Raw genomic sequence first — 25,550 nt, 5'->3', positions numbered from 1 at the left:
CTAATTTGAGGAGCAGCCAGGACGCTTTTTACGCTCTCACACACACGCACGCGCGCAGACATATCCATCTTTGCAGTAACGTGTGTGTATGCGTTTGCGTGCATAGTTGTTGTAGGGTGTTTATGTGACATCTGTTTGCCTGTGATATTATGCCGACGACTGGCCCTGCTCAACCAACTGGGGGCAGTATGATATGTTTATGGTGATTTACTTAAATTATTTCCTTGGACAGCTTTAAAGTTTAAATCTCGATTTCGGTTCGGAATCAGACGGGCTGAGGCGCAGAGCGTAACAAGAGTGGGCTGCACCTGTCACAGAAAGCTGTGAAAGCACCAATCATCACATGTATGAACCGAAAGGATCGCCTGAAGAACGAGCGTGAGGAACTATTGAAGACTTGCACGGACACTCTGTGTCACGGTGACAAACTTACGCGTACAAACGCTCTATCTAAAACGGTACTCGAAAGGCGGGAAACAAAGAAAATTAACGTTAAATACGCAATGAACGGGGGAAAAAGTCAATTTATAGACTGAGATTCCGAAGTGATGCATTGTGGGTGAGCCGAAAATGACCTAACAGCGTTACTCGATGGTCCGGAGGCTAAACACTCGTTTCTTCTCTTTCCTTCCTTCAATCGTTTGTTTTCCGTCTCTGTCGCGTCCTTTTGTCCGGATTTGTCCTCCTTTTCTTTTTCTTTTGGACAAATAGTCTCTTTCATTTCACAGGCTACTTTCATTTATGCTAATTCAACATTGATATATGTATTTCATGTTATACAAGATACATAAGTAATAACTATAAATGTATGTAAACGTGAATATATTTAAATATATTTCTTTTGTTCAATAAGAAATGTTAATACTCAATAAATTAATAATATACAAGTATATGTTAATTATGTTCAATAATATAAATATATTCATTATGAAATGTAAGTTAATTCATCATTACCAATATTTATCTTGGTGTTAATACTTAGGAAATCTCTGGCTGATCATTTTAAATGTTTTCAGTCCAATCAGGGTCATAGTTCCACTCTGCAGTGTTTTGTGATAAAAAAAAGTCACACAGACTAGACAGTGAAAAAACAGAGAAATGTTTATTTTAGTAAATAATGTGAACGTTTCACTGCTGTACAACACTGGCATGTGTAGTTGGCACTGTTAAAGGGACAATCCACTCAAAAACACATTTCACCTCCATCATCGTCTCTGTGCAGCCTTTCAAAGTAAAGTTCGGACTGTCCCAGGTGAGTCCCATCAGATGAGGACAGACGAGGATCCTGTTGGGAGGAGGACGCTTTTTTTTGTTCAATAACACAAACAAACAGGATAAAAACGAAACAAATGAGGAGAGGAAACGCAACCAAAGCCACGACAGACAGGAAATCAGCCTAACAACCGAGCCTGGTAACGCAAACGACACAGACATGCAACTCACGTCGATTTACACGAACTACACCTGCATGCAAAAACAACACTGCTGTGAACAAGACGCGCACACACACACACACCCACACACACGCGCGCACACACACACACGCACTACATACAGCCCAGCAGGATTTAGTAAAATACGAGCGGCGTGTCGGCTGCAAGATCATATGACTGATATCCATATCGCCATGGAGACGAAAAGCATTTTTCATCCCGCAGAGCAGAAAGTCTCCCAGCAGGCAGTCAGAGCTCTGTAGAGCAGACAGGAGGTGAAGAAACACTACAAATAAACAGACTTGCCACCAACAGACCATTCACATTTTGTTGTTGGAGTGGGGGGTGGGGGTCACTGGGTACATCCTGGACAACATAGTTGTCATGGTAACTGGGGTACAGTGAAGTTCCTGAGGTGCCATCAGTCAAATGTCTTTAGCGTTGCTCTTCCAGGTGGTGGCGCTGTAGCGAAACACACTTTTTTTTTGTGGACTAAGTGGAGCGATGTGATTGGTCCACTGGCATAGTGCCACGCCTAAATATTCCTCTTGATCCGTTCGATCAGAACACGTAGATGCAAGTACAGGCCTCATAAGTGTAACACAAAGACAAGCTGAGTATTACAGGACATCTTCACTTCCTGCCTGTGGGAGACGTGGTTCTTCTATTGGCTACAGGCCTCAGGACCGCCCACTTGTAGTCACAACACAGGTGGGTGGGAGAAAAAATAACGCAACTCGGAGCTAGCACACTGGTGACGTCAACGCGATGCTTCCAAATCCAGGGCAGTTGACCTTTTAGAATAAAAGCCTCCACAGGCATGACTCCAAATGCACAGGCCACATGATGCTCACCTTGAAACATCTGGAGGGTTTTTCTGGAACGTGTTTAAAACTTAACCAAAGAGTTTGGTAAAGAAGCAAACACAAGAACAACCCTCAGGGAATGTTCCTGCAATGTTCTGACCCACACGGTAACGTTAAACAGGAAACACTTAGGAATGTAGTAGAATCAACAAACCAAACCAGGTCAAAGGGTCAAGCAGATGCAAGTCTCTTGGACCCCTGAGGGACCAGCGTAGTGACGATCTGCACATGAAAGCATCGCGTTAACGCCACCAGGGTCCTTGCCAAAACGAGTCAGAACTGACACTTCCTGTTTGTGGACAGCGTGCAAACTATGAGCGATGAATGAGGTCGACAGAGCTCAAGCTGGGATCGAATTCTAGCAAAAGGTGCTATTAGCTTCCGACAGCTAAATCTGGGTAATATACAGTATACACAGGAAGTTGAGATCAATGAAAACAAATAAAAAAAACGGGGCCATCCATATGTGCCTGGAGATATGAACACGTCGGCATAACAACAATCTCCACAGGTAAAGCTACAAAATCTGAATGAAAACAATGTCGGCTAGAAAAACTTCATCAGCACGTAAAACATTTCTACTCGCATAAAACCAAAGACGTTTTCATCTGAACACTTCGTGTCGCTGTAAAATCGCCCGTTAGCATCGTTTGCGTTCTCGCTGTAATTTAACGTGTTTCTGTTCTGCTAGCTTGAGGCTAGCTAGCTCTTATCCACGGTTTAATGCCAACGGTGCTGTCAAACTATTTCTGGGAGCAACTGATGCAGCCGCTCACCAGTTGCAGGGAATAAGCTAAAGGCATTATGGGTAATGTAACAATCAAAACCAACAACAAAGATGACGTAAGAAGCAGTTTGCACCCTCGGATTCTAACGTGTCGCACTTTGTTTTAAATTCCATTTCAAGTCTTTGTTCTTCATTGGTGACCTGCGTTTGAGAAGCTCCGCCGTTAGTCAAGCACTTCCTGTCACAGAAGGATGTTAAAACTAAGGTTGGAGTCCAGAAGATGTTCCGCTATAGATTCCTACAAAGCCCGATCCCTTCATGAACCCCAGAGGTTGCAGACTTGCCTGCTTCTGTCCTCATCAGCCAACAGGATGGGTAGGGGGGGGGAGGGTCTTATCTTGTCTTGGTCTTGTCTTATTTGGCCTTGAGGGGTCTCAGGAATGTGTCCCAGCAGATCTGTGATGTCCCTGGTTGTTCTCGAGTCATGTGGTCTCTTTGAACTTCAAAATCTAAACTAATACCGTTGCTACATTTTTATTTGTTTACCGTCGCAACTGAGCAAGGAACAGAAAGCTAATGAATGAAGAAGCTTCCTGTTCCTGGACGTTTGATTTGTCTTTCAGCTGGTTTTCCTGTCTGATGAAATCTTGAAGCTAATATCTCGGCTACATGTTTGTGAGTCTGGGTGAAGCTTTGGGACATGGGTGTCTACATGTCTCTGCAGGTCTGGATGGGTCGCCGGCTGTGATCCAGCTGTGTTCTGGGATGACTGGAAGTGGGTCTTGAACCATAGTTATAGAAATGCCTTGTCTCACTGGGTCTTAGCTGGTCTTTGCAAGTCTTTTTTTTAATCTTTGACAGAGTCTTGAGTCTTAGGAGGTCTTGACTAGATCGTAGACGTAGATGTGGAAGTCGTCATCAAACTTGATGAAGTAGACCGAAGGTTTGGCCTCCACCTGGTGGATGACCATGCCCGACCTCTTCCCCCCGTCGTCTTTGGCGTATTCCACCTGTTTGCCCACCAGGCTGTCCACCACCTCGCCGGGTTCCCGTTCAGTCGAGACGTTATCGTCTGAATGAAAAAGAAAAGACAGAAGATTTTTAATGTTCAAACCACCGCCAACAGCAGCGACACTACAACACAGTAGGTTCATCCCATAATCCAATGGGTCTCCATCTGTCCCTGCTTACTCAGACCTCATGAGTTCATCTTTCAGAGGTCCGTCGTCTTTAATATGGAACAACCACATCGCCGACATACAGGAAGTGAATCAATCCTGCAAATCCTTTAAGGGTTCTGTAGCCTGAACTTACTTAGCTATACAGCCTCACTCACACAAAACAGTAGTCGGCTATGAGGTTTCAGTGTGTGTGACTGTCCTTGTTGCCAGGATACGGCTCAGGTGTGTTCACTTTCTCAGCTGATGCCTTTTGACCAAACCCACTTGATGAATCCAGAGGGCAAGACAGGGGTTAAGCTATTCTGAATATGGCACCCTGCCAGGTGTGTTCACCTCACACAGGTATGAAAGTGGGCAGAGTTTTACTTTGTTTTTTTGTGTCCATGCTTAAAAGAGAAAGTGTGTGTTATTCCATGTGGGCGTGTCTTCTTGAGGAGATGGTAGACATGTGGTGTACTCGTGTTTGCTCTCTGATGCGAGCGGCTCAGTGGGGTGACGCACACACTGGTGACACTCACTGGAATCGGGCATGATGCGCAGGTCTCCCTCCTTGTAGTCGTCCAGCAGCTGGTACATGTACAGGACCGGGTCCTTCTCATAGGTGATGTAGAACCAGGCGGTCATGATGGGAGCTCGGGCCAGCACCATCCCCCTCCACTCTTCCTTTGGCCCATCCTCCGTCTCAAACATGTGCTCCACTGCCTTTCCAATCATTGTCTCAGCGAGCATGGAGTCACTCACACGGGCTGGAGCTAGACCCCCACCCAAACACACACACATACAGTACATTAGCTGATGGAGGTATTTGACATGATTGGTGTCTGTTTTTGGTGAAGTCTCCCTCACCCACTCTGTCGGGCAGCACCTCCAGCCCCACCACCCGGTCATCACTGTAGAGCTCCAAACCATAGATGCAGTCAAAGCCGTCGTATTTGATCAGGTAGAGGGAGGGGTTAACAGGAACCTGGTCCAGGACCGTCCCCTTCCACTGGGATGATTTACCTACAAGACAGAAAAATGGTCAGGAAAATTTAGAAAAGCAAGTGAAACATTACAATATTGGCTTGGTCACGATACTTAGTCCACAAATATACTCCAAAGAGTCATTTTGTACTTGAATACCATCACAATTAATGAATCTACCAATAAATGACCTGTAGGGGGAAGCACTCATACACATTCACTGCTGGGTCAGTTTGTGTTTCAACAATGAAGTCAAACCATCTGTGTCATGTGACACTGTGTGTGTGTGTGTGTGTGTGTGTGTGTGTGTGTGTGTGTCCTGTTGAGCAGCTGACACAGATTAAGTCTCTTTTCAGTAATGTGTGTGTGTGTGTGTGCTGGCTCGGCACAGCTGTGAGACTTTGACAATCACGCAACAATGTAGCAACGTGTCCACACTTCAGTCTACTGTTTCTGTTGTTTCCAGAGTTTTTCTAGACTTAAACAAATCTATTATGTTGCTCACAGAGAGGGACATCCTCTTCCTGGGTAAGGACAATAACAATCCCCCATGGTTTTGTACACTGATACACTACACTGCCAGTGGACAGCCTGGGTTATGGGATGGAAATCTGGAATTCCACTTTTCCGTTTCTAGGAATCGTTCAGATTTTGAGTGTTTGAACCTGCAGCCAAATTTACTCGCCCAATATCAACTATCAACTATTTTCAATAGCAAAGCAGGGAATGATCCGGTGAGACCTCCAGCATGGTCTTCATCACTCACTGCCTTCCTTCCAGATGTGCTGGATCCTGCAGCCCACGATGTTCCTCCTGGGCGGAGCCAGAGTCTTACTGGGACCAACGCTGCTCCTCTGCTTCCTGCACAACAAACCAATGAGACCCAGTTCATCCAAACAGAACCAGAACAGAACAAGAAGCTCGACGACATTCAGAAGAAACAAGAAAACACATGAGGAGGCTTCATACTTGTGTGAATTCTTCTTCTTCATCATGTTTGCAGTGGTGCCTGAATGTCCTGGAGACCAAAACAGAAACATTTAGGATCTTCACTCTGGATTCTGATGTTACTTTGTTTACTTTAGTTTTGTGATATGTTGTTTTGTATTTCAGCTTTTTTAGATGTTTAATATTTTTGTGGTGTGTAAAAAAGTTTGGACATATTTTGAAATCATTTCCACACACTACAGTGTTTACACTTTATTTTGATTGTTTTAAATCAAAAAATTAGAATTTAATGTCTCATTACATGAGTTATTATTATATAATGTGATATATTTGCTTGAGTTAGAAAATATTTGGATTTCCTTTGTGCTGATTATGTATTTCATGTCTTTTTGAGGGGGGAGGGGGGTCTGTAGCAACTCACCTCCGTCGGCTCGGGGCCGGGGGGCCGCGGGGCTCTTGAATGGGGTCTTCATTCATCCACCTGTGGGCGGGGCAGCCAGCTGGGCTGCCGGTCCGGACCGAACGTTGGGACCCGCGTAACGAGTCTGGGCAGAGTGAGGAGAGGGAGGGGTGGGATGGGTGAGGGACGGGGGAGGAGGGTAGGGAAGGAGGGGGGAGGAAGGAGGACCCCGGGGAACTAGACTGTACCCTGGAGCTGCTGCATACGGGCCGGGTACAGACGATCACCCAGAGTCTGACGTGAGGTCACAGCAGCCTGTGGGAGCAGAGGGACGCGTCAACATCTGGACTTGGCACCACACAACATCTGGACACTTTAATCCATATCCAGATACATCAGGTGTGTGATGTGCGTGTGTGTTTTCAAAGCTACGTTCCCTGACACATTCCCACTTTAGAGGAACCCTTAAGTCCAGGTGGATCACATTTCTGCGACGTAGCGACACACCTGAGAAGAACAGAACCCTGATAGAACGTTTAGCAGAGTCACCTGGCAGCTTCCCAAAGGCTCCTCAGAGGTTTGAATCACCTGAGCCAGTGAAGAAACAATGTGAGCTGCTCATTGTGCTGCGTCAGCATCTTTTGTCATTTGTGCCACTGGAAGTAGGGATTCAACATAAACCCATGATACCATAACGCTCCAACAGCTAGCTAGCATCAAGATGGCACGGTGTTGGTCTGCCTCGGTCTTTAGACACTCCAACACCCACAAGGCTCAAATACTGTTCCACTGTTTGTGTCTCACTTTCCACCAAAGTATTGAGCCGGATGGATTCAGACTGAGACTGTCAGTCACACACTTTGATGCTCCAAGTCACATTCTGACATATAGGACCAAGGATGGCGAGATGTTTTCCCGCCCTTCATCCAACAGCAGTGTGTTTGTCAATCGCGATCATGTGACACTGAAGAGACAGAGAGACAGAGAGAGAGACAGACGGAGACAGACAGAGACAGCGAGAGAGAGAGAGAGTGTGTGTGTGTGTGTGTGTGTGTGTGTGTGTGTGTTTTGGCTGAAGATGTGTACAATCATAATCATAATGATGATGATGATGATGATGTTGATGATGATGATGGACGCAGAGGTCACAGTTGACTCTAATGTCGCGCCCCCGCCCCATTATGTTACCATCGACCCCCCCCCACGCCCCCCTCCCACTCCCACTCCCCTCCCCCGCAAACACATATTGCGCCATTATTTACAAAAACCCGCATCGGCGCAAAAACAGGCGCAAGCGAACAAAGGAGGGGGAACACGGCGCTAAGCTAGCAGCTCTGCGGTGGAAATGCGCTACAATCAAACCAAAGGCGCCAGGAGCGACATAGTCTGTGCAAATACGGCTTCAGTTTCTTACCGATACAACAATCAGCGTCCCCGCGTCTTCCAATCAGCCGAATCGATCTGCTGAGCTCCGATTCCGTTCAGCCACCATAAGTGTCAATTTCACTGCGCTGTAGCGGAGCGCCGGCGGAAGTCATACCGCGTCCCCTCCGAAATAAAACCATGATATCTGACGTAATGATTTGTGCGGCGTTTCTTAAGGTTTGATCGATTGTAGAGATGGAGGACGAAGTTCTGTAGAGTTCAGCAAAAAGGATATTTCTGATTCCTTGTCGTTTGCTCAAAATGAGGCAGCTAATCTCCCTTTACACAGTCTCACCACATACTTTGTGAGTTTATTCGTTAATGCAACAACTTTGCTCACTTGCATGTAATGAAATGTAAGAAATTTAGCTGCATCTTAAAACGACCAATAGAGCCCCTTAGGAACCTTACAGAGAACAATAGTAGTTTGCGCGCAGGGAAATCAGTTCTGTCTTTCGATGGCTGATTGTGGGCGGCGTGGGTCAGGATGGGCAGAGCGGCCGGTCCTGGTTCGATTCCGGGGTCCTCCTCGAAGTGTTGTTGAGCAAGACACTGAACACACACACACACACACACACACACACACACACACACACACACACACACACTGTATGATGATAGTGATTGTAAGGTCATTGTAAAGCTCTTTGGATAACTATATAAAAGTAAAGAGTTATATGAGTACAGAGTTTTGAATCAAACCAGTGACACGTTTGGATTCCACCTTATCAGAGCCTTCCGAGGCTTTTATTTTATAAATTCTACCTGGATGTGTTGTTTAGTATTCTCCGTGATTAACGACAACTCTGCATCTGTACGTACAGCCTAAATATTACCTTAGAATAGCCTAATCTAAAAGCTTTACATGCAACCTTTAACACTAACATAAAACCTTACATATATTGTAATAAAACAGACACATTCATACAAACATTAAAAATATTTCCGTACAACCTAAATTTCTCTTTTACCGCCATGTCCCGCCTTTCTGTCTCTTGCCAAATACTGATCTATTGAGAATCCTAGATGAGCATTTTGCTGCTGCATCTTCCTGCCAAATATTGACACTTTGCTATGTTCTCTCCCCCCCGCCCCCACCCCCTTCGAGCCACGACACCAGAAAAAAATCACTTAACATATAAGCTATTATTTATATACATTCAGCATTAAAGAATAACGACGCGATAGGCTTCTTATGTTGCGAAATTATGAAAACACATATTGCATTGCAATGTAACATGCTGCCCAACAGAGGGAGCCATTCCATTTTATTAGCCGAACCTTAGTCAAGAGTTTTTCCAAACTTAAATTTATAGCGAAAATAGAGGTAACCCCGTGAAAGAAGAGACAGGAAGAAGAACAGCTACTCAAACAATTTACATTTGATTCTAGAAAACTATTCTACATATTGTTATGAGGCACCGCTCATCCGGGAGGTTTTGATAGTTTAACAAGCATAAGAGTTACATTTTAACCAGAGCGGAGGAATTTGGATTATACGTCACTTTTGCTCCAACCCCCAATCTCTCACACGCACGCACGTACGCACGCACGCACGCACGCACGCACACATACACACACACACACACACACACACACACACACACACAATTCTCTCTCTCTCTCTCTCTCTCTCTCTCTCTCTCTCTCTCTCTCTCTCTCTCTCTCTCTCTCTCTCTCTCTCTCTCTCTCCCTCTCTCTCACACACACACTCTTTTTCGCCTTCTTCCTGGACTCATGTTACTATTGACGTCATTCTTACTTTTCGTCCTGTTCTGCTGTTTTCTTGTGTTGTTTGGCTGTATGGAGGTTTGTTGGTTGTTTCCTTCTTGCTGTTTGTACAAAAATAAAACATTTTCAGAAGTAATCTGGGTTCTCAGTGATTATAAACTGGATTTTGTTGGCAAAATTCCATTGTAGATTTATTTTCTCCTTTGACGTCTTTTGTAGAAGCACATTTTGTTTAGTAGTAACAATATACTGCAGAATGGAAAAGGTGTTGTTTATTTATTGTTGTTTATTTATAGTTTATTGCTGTTTATGTTGTTTATTTATGACTGTTCTAAGATTCAGGCACAGCACAAATGCATTTCGTTGTATTCTCATGTACAGTGACAATAAAAGCTATTCTATTCTATTCTAGTCAGAAGAGGAGAGGTCACATTGAGGTCACATTGATTAAATTAACTCGTGGCCACGCGTCTTAATACGTTCATTATGGCCCTCAGATTACGAGGACCGAGTAACGCGAAGGAACTCTTCCGGACAGGATGTTGGGTCGAAGTGAAGCTTTTAAACTAGGAATCGTCCACAACGACATCATATTTAATAATGATATATATTTATAAATAAATGTTTGTGACTATGTGAGATGTTATAACCCGTGGACATAACTGTTTTCTCGTTCCCACAGATTCGCGGCCATCCTTCATTCTTATAAACACGAGATTTCATTTCTCGCCTTCCGTAGTTTCACTGACAGAAAGGAAACAAATAAAACAAACGCCGAGGCCGACTGGAGCGCCGTTTTATAAATCGAGGTTCACTCTGAAAGGCGGTGTGTGATCCGTTTCAATAGTTTTGACCTGAGACAGGCAAAGGCACCGCTCGTCCGGAAAGCCTTAAACCATGAGCAATTACACCTAATGTTGAATTCCAATCAGAGCGGAGGAATGTGGGTTAAAGCCACGCCTCCTCACAGTCTCCCTCCGCCTCTCTCTCTCCGCGCGCCTCACTGAAGCCACTTTAGCCGAATTCCGTGACGCTGCGGCGGAGTCTTTGTAGAAAGTGACCCCGCGGACACACTGGAAGAGACGCGGCGGCCCCGGGCAGATGCTCAGCAGCACGGACTCGAGCTGAACATCGTGACGGCAGGATGTGACATAAACCCGGAGAAACCGGCGACGGAGGCCAACGACATGATGCTGGTCCGGAGCTCAGTGAGTTAGCTGGCTGTGTTAGCACCGCGGCTAACACCTCAGCTTAGCATCAACACACTCCGGTCCAAACCCGGCGGAGCTGCCCGTTACACGGCTGACGTGGATGCTCGGTCACGCTAACGGGAGTTAAATCCCAACGAGTGTCCGGATTAGATGGTGACTTCACAGTTAACGCGTTGGTGGCAAACCGGAGGAGCGTCACTGTGATGCTTGTTTGTTTCCACCGTTAAACCTGAACAAGAAGCACCGAGTTAGAAACACAGTCAGACATCTTCTTCCTACTGTAACACGAAGATGAGGCGGTTTAATTTAGAATTACACATGTTTATGAATCTGTTTAACAAAGACTCCTGCTTATTTACACCATAAATATGAGGGGGGGAAGTCAAACTCGGTCCGTTCACTCACAAGCACCTCAGCTGACAGCACGAAGGCCCTAAGACCTCATCTTTCCCCTCTCATGCACAGTTTGACCCTTACAACTGTTTATCAGGCATAAATAAGTGTGTGATTGGTTCATTAGTGAGTGTTGGAGGGAGATTCTTTTGGTTTGAAATGATCTAAACACGACCAGGCCACTGACTCTAATCTCTGGTTATGCTCCAGTTATGCATTTTATTTACGACACAAATCTGCAGCTGCTCTTCGCGGTCATTCAGATATTAACCAACAATATTAACTTTTATTTATAGATTGATGTCTTAAACTTGTTTTCTAAATGTTATAGTTTATGATTGTGTGTATTTACCCGTTTCAGCACATGTAGTCTGGCCTTGGGGGTCCACGGCCTCGTATTTGAGGCTTTATGGTCCAGAATCAATCCTGGCTCTATGATATTCTACATTTGAATTTTATAAGTCTTAAATCATTTCTCTATTTTGCCATTGGAAAGATCAATATGACTTTATGGTTTATTTGAATGGGAGCTGGACTCCCTCTCTTAGCTCGGGCTCGCCGGCTTATCCAGTGGTTCAGCACCTTGGAGATCAATAAGATACAAAACAACAACAACCCAACACTAACTGAACCCCTCAGTGCCAGGCGGACATCTTGCCTGAGTTCCTTCCTGGTGCTGGACTGTGTTGACTGGCAGCACCAGGGCCTGTTCAGAACTCACTGCAGAACAGAACTATGGTTTACTGCTACTGAGTGTAGGTCCGATGAGGTTTGACCAAAGTGGACGCTACAGGAAGTGCAGCGGTTTCACAGTTGATGTTTGTGCTGCAGCACAGCAGAGGCCGAGCCAGAGTGGCTCATGCGGTGGTGGTGATCTTCTTGGAGTTCTTCGCCTGGGGGCTGCTGACCACACCCATGCTGACTGTGAGTACACACACACACACCGTTTCCTTCATGCTAAGCGTGTGTTTACAGGACATTCACGCTGCGTTATGGGTCACACACACACTCGCTTCAGCATTGCTGATGTTCATGTTACTCACTTATACAGCTTGCTCTCACTCCAGTGACACTTTGCTTTAAAACATTATGTTGATATTACTAAAGTAAATGATTTTCTCGAAGATTACATTTCAACTTGAGCTCTGTGTTTCTTCCTCTGTAAGTTGTGTCATTGTGTAGATTTGTGTGCTTCTCTTCAGGTCTGTAAGTCTCTAATGGACCCTTATGGATCCATGAACACGTGTCAAAGCCTCTACAGCTCCTCTACATGAAGATAGAAGTTTAGTTAGATACTAATATGTTGGCCTCTGACCTTTGACCTGTTACACATCGTTACTTTATATCTTGAGGATCATGGATGTGTGTTGCTTGCACCTTAATTGAGGAAAAACAGTTGAAATAATCATAAAGAACACAAACAGATAATGAGCACGTCTTGTTATGTCTCAGGTTCTTCACGAGACGTTTCCTCAGCACACCTTCCTGATGAACGGCCTGGTGCAGGGCGTGAAGGTAAGACGGCTCCTCCGGCTTCTCCACCTGAAAGAACTCAGGCAGTGTTACGATCTTCTGCACCTCCTCAGGTCCTCCTCCGTGTTCTGCTCGTGTGTAGCTCTGTAGCGTACTGTGTTTATTACTTTCCTATGATCACTCGAACGCGGCGTGAGTGCAGATGAATAATCAGTCTCCTGTCTTTTATTTTATACCAGTTCTTCTTCATGTGAGCAGTCTGAGATGCCTGAACACACACACGCGCACACACACATTCTGTATCAACTTAAGAATGCGCATATAAACGTTTAGTGTAGCCCCGCCTCTTCGCCCCCATTGACCTGTTCCTCCTCGTTCTTTAGGGCTTCTTGTCGTTCCTGTCGGCTCCTCTGATCGGCGCTCTGTCGGACATCTGGGGCAGGAAGTCCTTCCTCCTCATGACGGTCTTCTTCACCTGCGCCCCCATCCCCTTCATGAGGATTAGCCCCTGGTAAGACAACGTGTGTGTGTGTGTGTGTGTGTGTGTGTGTGTGTGTGTGTGTGTGTGTGTGTGTGTGTGTGTGTGTGTGTGTGTGTGTGTGTGTGTGTGTGTGTGTGTGTGTGTGTGTGTGTGTGTGTGTGTGTGTGTGTGTGTGTGTGTGTGTGTGTGTGTGTGTGTGTCATTTGATGAGGCTTAGATAAATAGTGCTTCTGAGTTTATGTCCATGTCGGCGAAGTTTACTGACTGTGAAGAAGCACAAACATCAGGAGTTTGTGTCCAAGCGTGTGTGTGTTCTGACGAGACAGGAGGACGTGGATGTTAGAGGCTCTGTTGCTCTGTGTGAGAGCAGCTCAGACTGTCAGACGGCGTCTCCGCTCACACTCTGGGTCACATGCTGCTCATGTGAGCGGCTCGGGGTCAAAACATTCAAACAGAGAACTGGAGAGCTTCTAATCTCTGTCATGTTGACTGCAGTCTGCAGTTAAACTGTAAGGCGTCTGAGCAGCATGTCAGCCCTTTGGTTTGTGTTTGTGTGTAGACTAGAGGAGTCGTCTTTGGCCGTGCAGCAGTTTGATGCAGTTTAGAGTATTTAGGGGGAAATGTGATGCATCAGAATTCCTAAACATCCACCACAATGCAGTGGAGTTATTTTGAGGGAGGAGGGAGGGGGAGGAGCCACGGAGGGGGGGAGGGAGGGGCTTGGTCAACAAAGCTCTAATTCTTCGCGGGACCAAAGGTTTACAGTAACCTTCCCTCAGAGTAGTACCTTACTGGATGGAAGTGTTGGCCTTCTTCCAGCCCGATTCAAAGGGTCTGAATCTGGGACCATGGATGTGAATAAGGCCTTAACACAGCGCCCTCTGGTGGCACAGGGCCGCACACGGAAATGGGTCTTGATTTCTGGTGACGATGCGTTTAATGCCGAGATCTGGGCTCAGCAAACAGGCCATGATATCAGATGAAGGACAGGGAACATGGTGGCTGATGGGAAACCAGCTGCTGGGCTTGTGTGTGACTCCAACCCCCCCCTCATTGTGTTTAGAACAGGGTGAAAGACCCAAACTCCTTCATACCTAATGTGTGTGTGTGTCTTTTTCTACAGGTGGTATTTTGCTCTGATCTCAGTTTCGGGCGTCTTCGCTGTCACCTTCTCTGTGATCTTCGCCTACGTCGCCGACATCACAGAGGAGCATGAGAGGAGCACGGCCTACGGACTGGTAAGAACAATCGCACCGGAAATGACATCGCTGTGTGTTGTCGGCCATTTTATTGTGGAGGTGCTTTGAACAAAAAGGTCTGAGCTGCGTTGCGCCCGGACTGACCCTTAGTGTGTCACGTTAACATAATGGACAATAGAGGCCACACAGAGGAGCACTCAGAGTACGCACGCTCTCACACTTCCTGCCAAGATGTGGCGAACTGAGGCTACAGGAAGTACAAGGAGTAGTCGCATCTTTGAGGAAGTTCCCGCCTCCACTCCATAATCCTCATAGCTTCTGTGAGCGTTTAAACCAACAACAAAAGCTGAACAACAAAGCCACAAACACAGACGACTGCACTCGCTTACAGCCGAGTAAAAACCTAGAACACAGCTATCACTCACTCACTCACTCACTCACACAGACTCACTCACACACTCACTCACTCACACAGACTCACTCACTCACAAAGCCTCACTCACTCACAAAGTCTCACTCACTCACTCACTCACTCACACAGACTCACACATTCTCACTCACACAGTCTCACTCACTCACTCACTGACTCACTCACTCACTCACTCACACAGTCTCACTCAGTCACTCACACAGTCTCACTCAGTCACTCACTCACTCACACAGGCTCACTCACTCACACAGACTCACACAGTCTCACTCACACAGTCTCACTCACTCACTCACACAGTCTCACTCACTCACACAGTCTCACTCACTCGCTCACGCAGTCTCACTCACGCATTCACTCACGCAGTCTCACTCACAACAAAGCCACAAACACAGACGACTGCACTCGCTTACAGCCGAGTAAAAACCTAGACCACAGCTATCACTCACTCACTCACACAGACTCACACAGTCTCACTCACAAAGTCTCACTCACTCACACAGACTCACTCACTCACACAGCCTCACTCACTCACAAAGTCTCACTCACTCACTCACTCACTCACTCACACAGACTCACACATTCTCACTCACACAGTCTCACTCACTCACTCACTCACTCACTCACTCACACAGTTTCACTCAGTCACTCACACAGTCTCACTCAGTCACTCACTCACTCACACAGGCTCACTCACTCACACAGACTCACACAGTCTCACTCACACAGTCTCACTCACTCACTCACACAGTCTCACTCACTCACACAGTCTCACTCACTCACTCACGCAGTCTCACTCACGCATTCACTCACGCAGTCTCACTCACTCACTCACTCACTCACTCACTCACTCACTCACTCACTCACTCACTCACTCAGTCTCACTCACTCACTTACGCACTCACACTCAGTCACACAGACTCACTCACACAGACTCACTCACTCACTCACTCACTCACTCACTCACAGACACACTATGCCTCTTGCTTCACATCTCGGAGTCTCTTGAAGCTGTATATCCGTGTCTGATCCTTCCACTCGTCTCTGTTTGTGACCTCCAGGTGTCGGCGACCTTTGCTGCCAGCTTGGTGACGAGCCCGGCCATCGGCGAACACTTGTCGGGAAAGTACGGCGACAGCCTGGTGGTCCTGGTTGCCACGGTGATTGCCGTTGCCGACATCGCCTTTGTGTTCTTTGTGGTGCCGGAGTCGCTGCCAGACAAGATGAGGTTGACGTCCTGGGGCTTCCCCATCTCCTGGGAGCAGGCAGACCCGTTCGCTGTGAGTCCAACACCACACTGACCCTGCACCCCACTCAGCTGATTGATAGTTTTATTGATAGGTGATGTGTGACTGTGTGGTTGTGTGTTCAGTCTCTGCGGCGTGTGGGGAAGGACAGCACGGTGCTGCTGATCTGTGTCACCGTGTTCCTGTCCTACCTGCCTGAGGCCGGACAGTACTCAAGCTTCTTCATCTACCTGAGACAGGTGAGACACAGACCGACAGACAGACAGACAGAACGAGACACAGACAGTTGACACAGACAGTTGACACAGACAGTTGACACAGGTGAGACACAGACAGACAGGTTCTCTTTGACCTGTCGTGTGTAGACTGACTGGACTCAGGTCTTGTGTGTTAATCTACAGCGTTCTCTTGCAGGTGATACAGTTTTCTCCTGCAGCCATCGCTGCGTTCATCGCCATGGTGGGGATTCTCTCTATAATCGCCCAGGTGATGTGACGCCACCTGCTGGATGTTGGACTTCATAGAGAATCTGTTTGGAAAAAGGAGATGAAGCTGATAAAATCTGTCTCTCGCTCTCTGTCTCTCTTTCTCTCTCTGTCTGTCTCTGTCTGTCTCTGTCTCTCTCTCTGTCTCTCTCTCTGTCTGTATCTCTCTCTCTCTCTCTATCTCTCTCTCTCGCTCTCTTTATTTCTGTATCTCTGTCTCTCTCTCTCTCTCCCTCTGTCTCTCTCTCTGCCCCCCTCAGACTCTGTTCCTGGGCGTGTTGATGAGGACCGTTGGTAAGAAGAACACGGTTCTTCTTGGTCTTGGTTTCCAGCTCTTCCAGCTGGCCTGGTATGGTTTCGGCTCTGAGCCCTGGTCAGTGTCCCTGTCACCTTGTCTCTGATTGGATCATTATGTCAGCGGCACAACATGAAGTTGAAGCTGATTGGTTGTAATTGTCTGTGTGTGTGTGTGTGTGTGTGTGTGTGTGTGTTCAGGATGATGTGGGCAGCAGGAACCATAGCAGCCATGTCCTCCATTACCTTCCCAGCTGTCTCTGCCCTGGTATCACACAGCGCCGCACCTGACCAGCAAGGTCAGTACACCTGTCTGTCTGTTTACCTGTCTGTCTGTCTGCCTGCTTTAAATCAGAGTGAGGACATATACTCAATAATGTGTGTGTATGTGTGTCCTCAGGTGTGGTTCAGGGTATGATCACAGGTATCAGGGGTTTGTGTAACGGTTTGGGTCCAGCTCTGTACGGCTTCATCTTCTACCTCTTCAACGTGGAGCTAAACGACATGGAGCCTGGGCCAGGAAGACCCACACACATCACACAGGTACACACACACACACACACACACACACACACACACACACACACACACACACACACACACACACACACACACACACACACACACACACACACACACACACACACACACACACACACACACACACACACACAGGTACACACACAAACACAATCGCATATACACACACACACCACACATGTACTCACACACACATACAATCACATATATACACACACACACACACACGCCACACGCAATCACATACAAACACACCACACAGGTACACATACATGTACACTCTCTCTCTCACTCTCTCTCTGTCTCACTCTGTTTCTCTCTCTCGCTCTGTCTCTCACTCTCTGTCACACTATCCCTCCGTCTCACTTTATCCATGTCACTCCCTCTGTCTCACTCTCTGCCTCACTCTCTCTCTTTCTCTCGCTCTCTCTGTCCCTCTCTCTTTCTCTCTCTCTCTTCCTCTCTCTCTCTGTCTCTCTCTCTCTGTCTCTCTCTCTCGCTCTGTCTCACTCTCTCTATGTCTCACTCTCTATGTCTCACTATCCCTCTGTCACACTCTACCCATGTCACTCTCTCTGTCTCACTCTCTCTCTCTCTGTCTCACTCTCTTTCTCACTCTCTCTTTCTCTCTCTCTCTCTCTCTCTCGCTCTCTCTCTGTCCCTTTCTCTCTCTCTCTCTGTCTCACTCTCTCTCTCACTCTCTCTGTCTCTCTCTCTCCAGAAGTCAGTGATTCCCGGTCCTCCCTTCCTGTTCGGAGCGGTTGCCGTGTTCTTTGCTCTGCTTGTTGCCATGTTCATCCCTGACCAAGAACAATTGGCCGACACCAAGACGTGCTCCGCCCGCAAGACCAGCAGCGGCGCTACTGGTCACGCTGAGACCACCAGCACTTTGGCCACGCCCACCAGTGACGCCGAGGACATTGAGCCGCTCCTGCAGGACAGTAGCATGTGACTGACGGCCAGTGTTGCCAATCACGACACTGGACTCGGCGCTCCTCTGCTAGCCCCGCCCCTTTAACCAACATTTTCTTTCAATCCTGACTGTTCCGATAAATGTGTCGGAGAGAGCTGAGCGGCGGACGGGCGGAGGTCAGAGTTCAGTTCATCTGTTGGTGTTTTGTAATAATTAATCATTGATCAGGTGACACGGTTCATTTGAGGCGCTGAGCATTTCTATGGTTTTGAGAGCAGATCTGGTTTATTCTCTGACATGGCTGCGCCTCTTTGAGTTGGCACCGCCCCCTGCTGGGCTCTAGTGGAACTTGAATCGACACAAATCAACTCTGCGGTGAATCGGCGGTGCGATGGTTCAGCAGCGTGTTCAGGTTCCTTTCACCTCATTAGACACTTAGAACCAAAGGGCTTTGAACCCTGCACCTTAGGGCCACGTTGACAACAACAAAGGTCTCTGTCACCATGAACACCAGGAACCTCTTCGGCTCCTGTTTGACACTTTTTGTTTTTCCCACTTTTTGATTTGGCACCAAAGATGGTTGATGGCGATCACATGACACAGAAACATTCGACCTCCCTCTGAGTTTAGTGCAGATGTTGCAGTGTAGTTGTGTAGTTAAAGCTGTGCGACACTAAAGATGTCCAAACTCTGAGTGTGTGTGTGTGTAGCTTTTGGGCTGCGACCACAGCATCAAACTCAAATGTGAGGAAGATGAGGAGTAAGAGGATTTCACAAAACCATGTGTGATTTCTTTCACTGGAACCTCTGAGTTTGTTTTCACAGCGGCCGGTGTCGCTGCTAAACCTCTTGACCCCGCCCCTCCCCTCTGAACAGGTGGTGACACCAAGCGTTCCTCCCTGTCTCTTTCTCGTATGTACGAGGAAAAAAAATCAAACGCGTCAAAGTGACACACTGCAACACACACACGCACCGTGATCAGGTGACGTCGCCGCAGAGTCTCATCCCGTTCTTTATGTTAGATACTTGAAGTGCGTTTGGCTACATTTCAGTCTGTTTGCTGCTTTATGCAGATTTTCAGTGAATCTTTTTGTGCTCCACCTGCCCCTCCATGTCAGGCAGGATGAATGGAGTGCTCCCAGTTACTGCATAGTGTATTTAGAGGCCTTGTGGTCGCTTCTTCTTCAGAGTTACTGTTGGCGTCTCCACAGACGAGGTGCTGCTGCTGCTGCTGCTCTCCTTCCCCACAGAGCAGTCTGTGCTTCAGGCTCACTGTGGCACCGGGACCCGTCTGTCTGCTCCCTCATGCATCCTACAGACACCAGCGACTGTGTGGGGAACCATCACAGAGCTTGTGCTTCGTCACTCCACTCACTCACTCTGAGTTCAGTGTTGGTCTGTAGTACGACGCTGTGATGAATCAAACTGAGACTGAAAGCTCAAAGCAAACATGTATCAGTGTCCCAACTTCAGCTCAGATGTGTTACAGGAAGTTTCCTTTAGGTGTTTAGTTCTTTCATGTCAGTGTTTGTGTCCGTGTGACCTTTGACCTTTACTGGGGAAGTTCAGCTGGTTTCTAGCAGCCTGGTCCAGAGGAGAGCAGACCTGCAGCTCTGTTTGCTGCTCTGCCACTCTGTGGAGCTCTATTTCTGAGTAAGAGCAGCTTGATGCTCTGCTGAAAGCTCTACAGAGCTCCTCTACCAGGGGGCAGCAGGGAGGGACATACCCTGGGCAAGGACAGTAACTATTCCCTGTTGCCACAGTGCCACACAGTGGACAGTCTGGGTTATGGTCTTTATTTCAAGGGACCTGGAAGTCCGCTTTAGCCTCAGTTATACTTGCTAGTGTACCTCCACAGGAAGTGACAACCTTTAAGAGTTCTCTGATGCAATGCTCGCTGAAACCACACGGGACCTTTTGCCTTTACGCCCTCATGTCTTGGCCCAGTGAGCTGATGTCTCTGTCCAGGAGCTTAGGGACAGTTGGTCCTTCTCGTCCCTCAGTGATGAGACACGAAGACGCATCAGCTCCACCAAGTCATCGCTCAGACTCCTCCCCCAGTGCACCCTTGTGGTTGTGTCATGTGTGGGCCTGAGTGAAGTCTGAACGGGGCTGTAATCCTCTGGTTTCTCTTCTTTGGTGCATTGAGTCCCGTCCCTACATCCTGGTACCTTCAGGTTTAAAGTTCAACAAACCGTCACCAGTCTAAACTCGTTCTGTCAGCTGTGGATGTAAACGTCTGTAGAGACGGGGAACCGTTTGATTCTTGGGAACCAAATCGTGCCAAGTTTCCTTTATTTCACTTTGATTTGACTTCTTCCTTTTGTTTGCCTGATTTCTTTTTGTTTCAGCGAAAAACTTGAATGTGTCAAAGATCAGACATTCTCAGAACAAAGAGGTGTTAAACTCAAACAAAGCAAACATTTCAATGCTAAACTGGAACAAACTGAGCTTCATTCCTATTTAGCTTTGGTTGAAGAACTCAATGAGCAGAGTGTAGATGCACCTGTGAGTGCGACAAAGACCGGAATGTGTCAAAGGAGGATAGAGCGGCCAGAGCGACAGAGAGAGCAGCAGTTGCTCTGAGCTGCTCGTGTTTGCTCTGTGGAAAGGCTTTAATTTGCTGACATTTCTAAAGATTGTTACTAACGGCTCTGGAGGTGTAGAGTAAGTGAACGTTCACCTTCATCACCTTCATCCCTCATGAAGCTTCACTGTCTCCCAACACAGTCGCTGCTGTAAAGGTTGGGTCTATAGTTCTCTGAGTAGATGTGATTGCAGGGGGGAGGAGGGGGAGGGGGTCATTTCTCTTTAGACGTTACAATCTGCAACAAATATTGATCCAAAATGTGGCTAATTTAATTTTGCCAATTCTATGAAAGGTAGAGCAGTAAGTCTGAATGACTGAAGCCCCGCCCCCTCTGTGGCACTTTATGACAGCGTGTGAACGTGTGCCTCTAATCATTCTGTTCATATCTGTTGTTTTTGTACACAGACATGTTGTTTGTTTTTAATTCTTTTATCTTAAGAGCATAATTTTAAATATGTATGAGACTATTAATAAAGACAAATGTATGGAATATAAAAGAAGGAGGTGAAGTTTGTGCCTGAATTCTTCCAAGGTAAAGCAGCTATAAAGGGAAACGCCGCCTCGTGGTGGCTGAAGGTTTTAGTGTAGCTGTGAGCCTCTGCTGGTCTGAGCTGATGTGGTCCTGAGGCCCTGAAGTCTTAATTATGTCAGGCTGCTGGAGACCAAACATGTTGCCAGGGTAACGGTAAGCATGGTCACTTCAATCATGGGTGGATTTTATATTGATCTAGTCTGAAATCACACATCAGTGGTTGGTGGAGTTGAACCCCAACCCTAACCAAAGTCCCTGATGACCTCGAGTTAATGTTAGTAAATCACAAATGTCTTTATTTGAGTAATAATTTTACTGTCATTCATGAAAAAAACAAAACAATTTCTATTGAAATACAAGATTAGAAACAAACGATCCTCACACAGAAACATCATCAGCCTCAGAACAGACAATCACACACTTCATGAATCCCAACACATCTCATCCCACACTGCAGAGGGCCAGGCTGGTGAGCCAGGCATGATGATGCTCCAGCACATTCACTTTAACATCTCAATGCCCAGAATCCTCTGCAGCTCTTCTTTTCCACGTTCTCACACTTTTTGCTCATTTCACATTTTGACCTTTTTCTTGAAAACCTTTTTCAATTTTATTCCTGCAACATTTAGACACAAGTCTCTGAATATTATAAATGTATTGTTCAGACAAACTTATCAATCATCAGTTCCATGTTCACACTTAAACTCCTGACATCTTGGAAAACTACAGTTTGGAATGAAAATCAAAAACCTTCATTAAAAAAACACTCAACACCTTTGTTATTTACTCGTATTGACTCAGAGAAACATGAACCCGTAGCTGCTACCTGCTGCTGCACTGTAACTCTTTAATTATCCCCACATGACCTCTAGGTGGCGCTGTTTCTGATGTGCCAATGTTGTCGGTAGAAATTCCGACCTGTTATGTGTCTTAAATGTTTTTTGTCTGTTGGCTCGTTCTCAACATGTGCGCTCACAACTTGCAAACATCACTTCACCTGAGAGTGGCTCTGCAACAACAACACTTAGGTTTGGTCAATGACTTTGGAAGGGAACGCCGCACAAAACAAAGCTTGTTGGTTTGTCAGCGGTGGTTGGGGGGGCAGCTGCTGACAGCTGGGGGCCTCTGGAATGTGAGGGACGACGCCACCTAGAGGCCATATGGAGAAGCACTGACTACAATTAGAGGCAAGCGTTAGCATGTTAGCATCAGCTGAGCTAATGCTGCTCACGCTCCAGCCGTGCTGCTCTGCGTTTATGGTTTGTTGTCTTCACCCGTGAAAACTTCCTCCTCTTCCTCCCCCTTGTCATCCTGCTTTTCCTCTTTCTCCTCCTCACAGCAGGCAGGAGATGGAGACCTTGGTGGTAGAGTAGGGGGTGGTTTCTGGTGAAGGACAAATATGTTCAGTTTGTTTACCGGTTTGTCAGGCTGCATTTTAATCCTCACTTTCTGTCAAATCCTCAAGTTCAATGAAAGTTTTGAAGAGGTTTGAAAAGTCCGAAATTTCTCATTTTTCTCAACCTGGAAAACAGAGCCGCGGAGATGAATTACGCCAGCTAGCTAACGTTAGCTATTATTGTGGTGTTTCACACCAGGCCCACTGAGTGACAACACCATAAGTTATTCCTGATCTCTGTTCAGACTCGTCCCAGTGTTGTCTCACCTCTGTCCTTCAGCGTGTCGACGTACGCCTCGATGAAGTCTTTTTCTCTGCTGTCCTTTTTCACCTCCTCCTCTCTCGCCTCTCTCCACTTCTTCCTCTTGCTCCTCCATTTCTTCTTCTCCTCTTCCTTCTTCTTTTTCTCTTCACTTGATTGGTTGTCGTACAGTCGAATAAACCTGCAAAGAGAGAAATGAAGAAATGCTAGTCTCTGTCCTGTGACGTGTTGTTTGCCTGCTAGTCTCTGTCCTGTGACGTGTCATCTGTTTGCTAGTCTCTGTCCTGTGACGTGTCGTCTGTTTGCTAGTCTCTGTCCTGTGACGCATCATTTGTATGCTAGTCTCTGTCCTGTGACGTGTCGTCTATTTGTTGGTCTCTGTCTGTGAAGTGTTGTTTGTTTGCTAGTCTCTGTCCTGTGACGTGTTGTTTGTTTGCTAGTCTCTGTCCTGTGACGTGTCCTTTGTTTGTTAGTCTCTGTCCTGTGACGTGTTGTTTGTCTGCTAGTCTCTGTCCTGTGACGTGTCGTTTGTTTGTTGGTCTCTGTCCTGTGACGTATCGTTTGTATGCTAGTCTCTGTCCTGTGACGTGTTGTTTGTTTGCTAGTCTCTGTCCTGTGACGTGTCGTTTGTGTACTTGATGTCCGGGTTGCTGCACAGTCTAGTCGGGATGCAGTTGAGGTCATCGCCGCTGACAACAACCATCTTGAGCGTGGAGATGTTGGCGAGACATTGAGGGAGGTAAGACAGGCTGTTCTTATGGACGAACAGGTTGACCAGCTGCTCCAGCCTGGACACACACACACACACACACACAGGTTATGGTGACTGACAGGCCTTAGGTCACAGAGTGGTGGAAGTGAGGAGTCACCTGTCCATGTCCTGTGGCAGATCATTCAGGCTGTTGTTGCTCAGGTCCAGGACTTGCAGGTTGCTCATCCTCAGAGTGCAGACAGGGATGGAGATGAACCTGTTCTCCGCAATGTCCAGGTGAACCAGCTGCTTCAGGCTGCTCAGCTACACAAAACACTCTCACTCAGTCTGTCTCTCTCTCTCACACACGCACACACACTCTCTCTCTCTCATCCTCTCTCCCTCCCACTCCCACTCTCACTCCCTCTCTCTGTCTCTCTCTTTCTCTGTCTCTCTGTCTTTCACAAACGGTCTCTCTCTCTCTCTCTCCCTCCCTCTCTCACACGCTCTCTCTCTCTCCCTCTCTCACACTCTCTCTCTCTCTCCCTCTCTCACACTCTCTCTCTCTCTCCCTCTCTCTCTCTCTCTCTCTCCCTCTCTCACTCCCTCTCCCTCTCTCTCGGTCTCAGTCTCTCTCACACATAGACACTCTCTTTCTCACTCTCTTTCTACCTCAAACGGTAGCTCAGTCAGGTGGTTTCCTGTCAGTTCCAGTCTCTGCAGGCCCTCACAGTTTCCGAGCTCTGGTGGGATCCTGGTCAGGCTGTTGTAGCTGACGTTCAGCTCTCTGAGGTCGCTCAGCTTACCTGCACACAGGGCTCAGGTTTTCCTCTGTAGGAACTGAAAGCTTCCTCACATCCTAACCTAACATCACCACGACCTCACCGATCTCTGCCGGCAGCTCTGTGATGGCGTTCTTGGGGATCTGCAGCACGGACAGTTGGCTGAACACAGGCAGGTAGTCAGGCAGCTGGCGGATCTTCGTCCCCCTGATGTGCCACTCCGTCAGGTAGGTCATCCACTGCAGCTCCCTGGGGAAGTCCTGCCAGAGCACAGCACAGGCTTTTGTCACGTGTGTGTTAAATGCAGCGGCTCCATCAGTGAGTGAACAGGTGAATGTTTATCTTTGGTGATCATGTATGAAGGTACAGATGGTATGAACACACACAGGCTAACATGTGGTGAGTTATGTTAGAGATGGATGAAAATCAAAGACGCAAAGAGGAAACATGAAGCACCTAAAGGCCTCCAGAGAGCATGAGTGTGTCCTTACTGTCCAACTGTCTCCACTCAGCTGGAGGGTCACTTTGCTGTCATCTGGGGCCTCCGGCTCTTTGGGATCCCTCGTCTCTGATTCTGAAAAAAAAGGGAAAGAAGGAGAATGAATAACAAAACAGCTTTAATATATACAAATACATCATTCAGTCTTCAATTATGGATAAACATAAGCGACACCCAGATATTAGTATCTGTATCTGTGTGTTTTCATGTGTGATTGATAAGTTGTGAGCCGGTTTACCCGTGTGAGGCTGCAGGTCACAGCGGCCGTCTGCGTGCGTCGACCTCTGCAGGTAATGATGCAGCTGATTGACCTCAGCACTCCTCAGGTTTTTGCAGTAAATGCGATACTGCCACTGCTGGTCGATCCTGCAGCCACAAACACACACACACACACACACGCGGACGTGGACGGCGGCGTCACACACACGCTGTGCCATCACTGGGCGCCGCAGCACTGATGT

The 25,550-nt window shown here is 47.1% G+C and overlaps 3 protein-coding genes and 1 non-coding gene across 5 annotated transcripts in view; 1 reads left to right on the top strand and 3 right to left on the bottom strand.

The window, feature by feature from the left end:
• Window positions 1–263: 263 nt before the first annotated feature.
• On the bottom strand, window positions 264–362 carry LOC142996625 (small nucleolar RNA U13). The gene has a single exon (XR_012961772.1). It is a non-coding gene; the product is annotated as a small nucleolar RNA U13 (small nucleolar RNA).
• Window positions 363–1,083: 721 nt separating this feature from the next.
• spinb (spindlin b) lies at window positions 1,084–8,032 on the bottom strand. Its single transcript, XM_076147465.1, has 7 exons — window positions 7,933–8,032; window positions 6,540–6,833; window positions 6,140–6,188; window positions 5,937–6,031; window positions 5,054–5,209; window positions 4,726–4,959; window positions 1,084–4,098 (listed from the first exon to the last, which is right to left on the bottom strand). The coding sequence occupies exons 2-7, from the start codon at window positions 6,589–6,591 to the stop codon at window positions 3,899–3,901; spliced, it is 786 nt and encodes a 261-aa protein (XP_076003580.1). The 5' UTR covers window positions 6,592–6,833; window positions 7,933–8,032; the 3' UTR covers window positions 1,084–3,898.
• A 2,623-nt stretch (window positions 8,033–10,655) lies between these two features.
• On the top strand, window positions 10,656–21,427 carry slc71a2b (solute carrier family 71 member 2b). Of its 2 annotated transcripts, none has more exons than XM_076147512.1 (12): window positions 10,656–10,882; window positions 12,110–12,202; window positions 12,731–12,793; window positions 13,135–13,262; window positions 14,356–14,470; window positions 15,920–16,138; window positions 16,231–16,344; window positions 16,520–16,591; window positions 16,851–16,963; window positions 17,086–17,183; window positions 17,285–17,427; window positions 18,149–21,427. In XM_076147512.1, exons 1-12 carry the CDS (start codon window positions 10,862–10,864, stop codon window positions 18,374–18,376), a joined length of 1,407 nt encoding a protein of 468 aa, XP_076003627.1. In that variant the 5' UTR covers window positions 10,656–10,861; the 3' UTR covers window positions 18,377–21,427. The 2 variants fall into 2 exon arrangements, with proteins under 2 accessions (XP_076003627.1, XP_076003626.1); XM_076147511.1 differs by having other exon boundaries at window positions 18,146–21,427.
• Window positions 21,428–22,700: 1,273 nt separating this feature from the next.
• Window positions 22,701–25,550, bottom strand: part of lrrc2 (leucine rich repeat containing 2) — a 3,296-nt gene continuing 446 nt past the window's right edge. The window contains exons 2-9 of the mRNA XM_076147572.1: window positions 25,328–25,455; window positions 25,082–25,164; window positions 24,694–24,850; window positions 24,481–24,614; window positions 23,987–24,132; window positions 23,753–23,905; window positions 23,123–23,298; window positions 22,701–22,842 (exon numbers count right to left, since the gene is read on the bottom strand). Of these exons, the coding sequence (XP_076003687.1) occupies window positions 22,793–22,842; window positions 23,123–23,298; window positions 23,753–23,905; window positions 23,987–24,132; window positions 24,481–24,614; window positions 24,694–24,850; window positions 25,082–25,164; window positions 25,328–25,455 (1,027 nt within the window). The 3' untranslated portion in view covers window positions 22,701–22,792. The remainder of the gene's footprint in view (window positions 22,843–23,122; window positions 23,299–23,752; window positions 23,906–23,986; window positions 24,133–24,480; window positions 24,615–24,693; window positions 24,851–25,081; window positions 25,165–25,327; window positions 25,456–25,550) is intronic.

Source organism: Genypterus blacodes, unplaced genomic scaffold, assembly GCF_046128005.1.
Source record: "Genypterus blacodes isolate CSIRO-AG114 ecotype Tasmania unplaced genomic scaffold, CSIRO-AGI_Gbla_v1 ptg000038l_1, whole genome shotgun sequence".
NCBI classification, from domain to species: Eukaryota; Metazoa; Chordata; class Actinopteri; order Ophidiiformes; family Ophidiidae; genus Genypterus; species Genypterus blacodes.
This window is presented reverse-complemented; position numbering and strand designations above follow the sequence as displayed.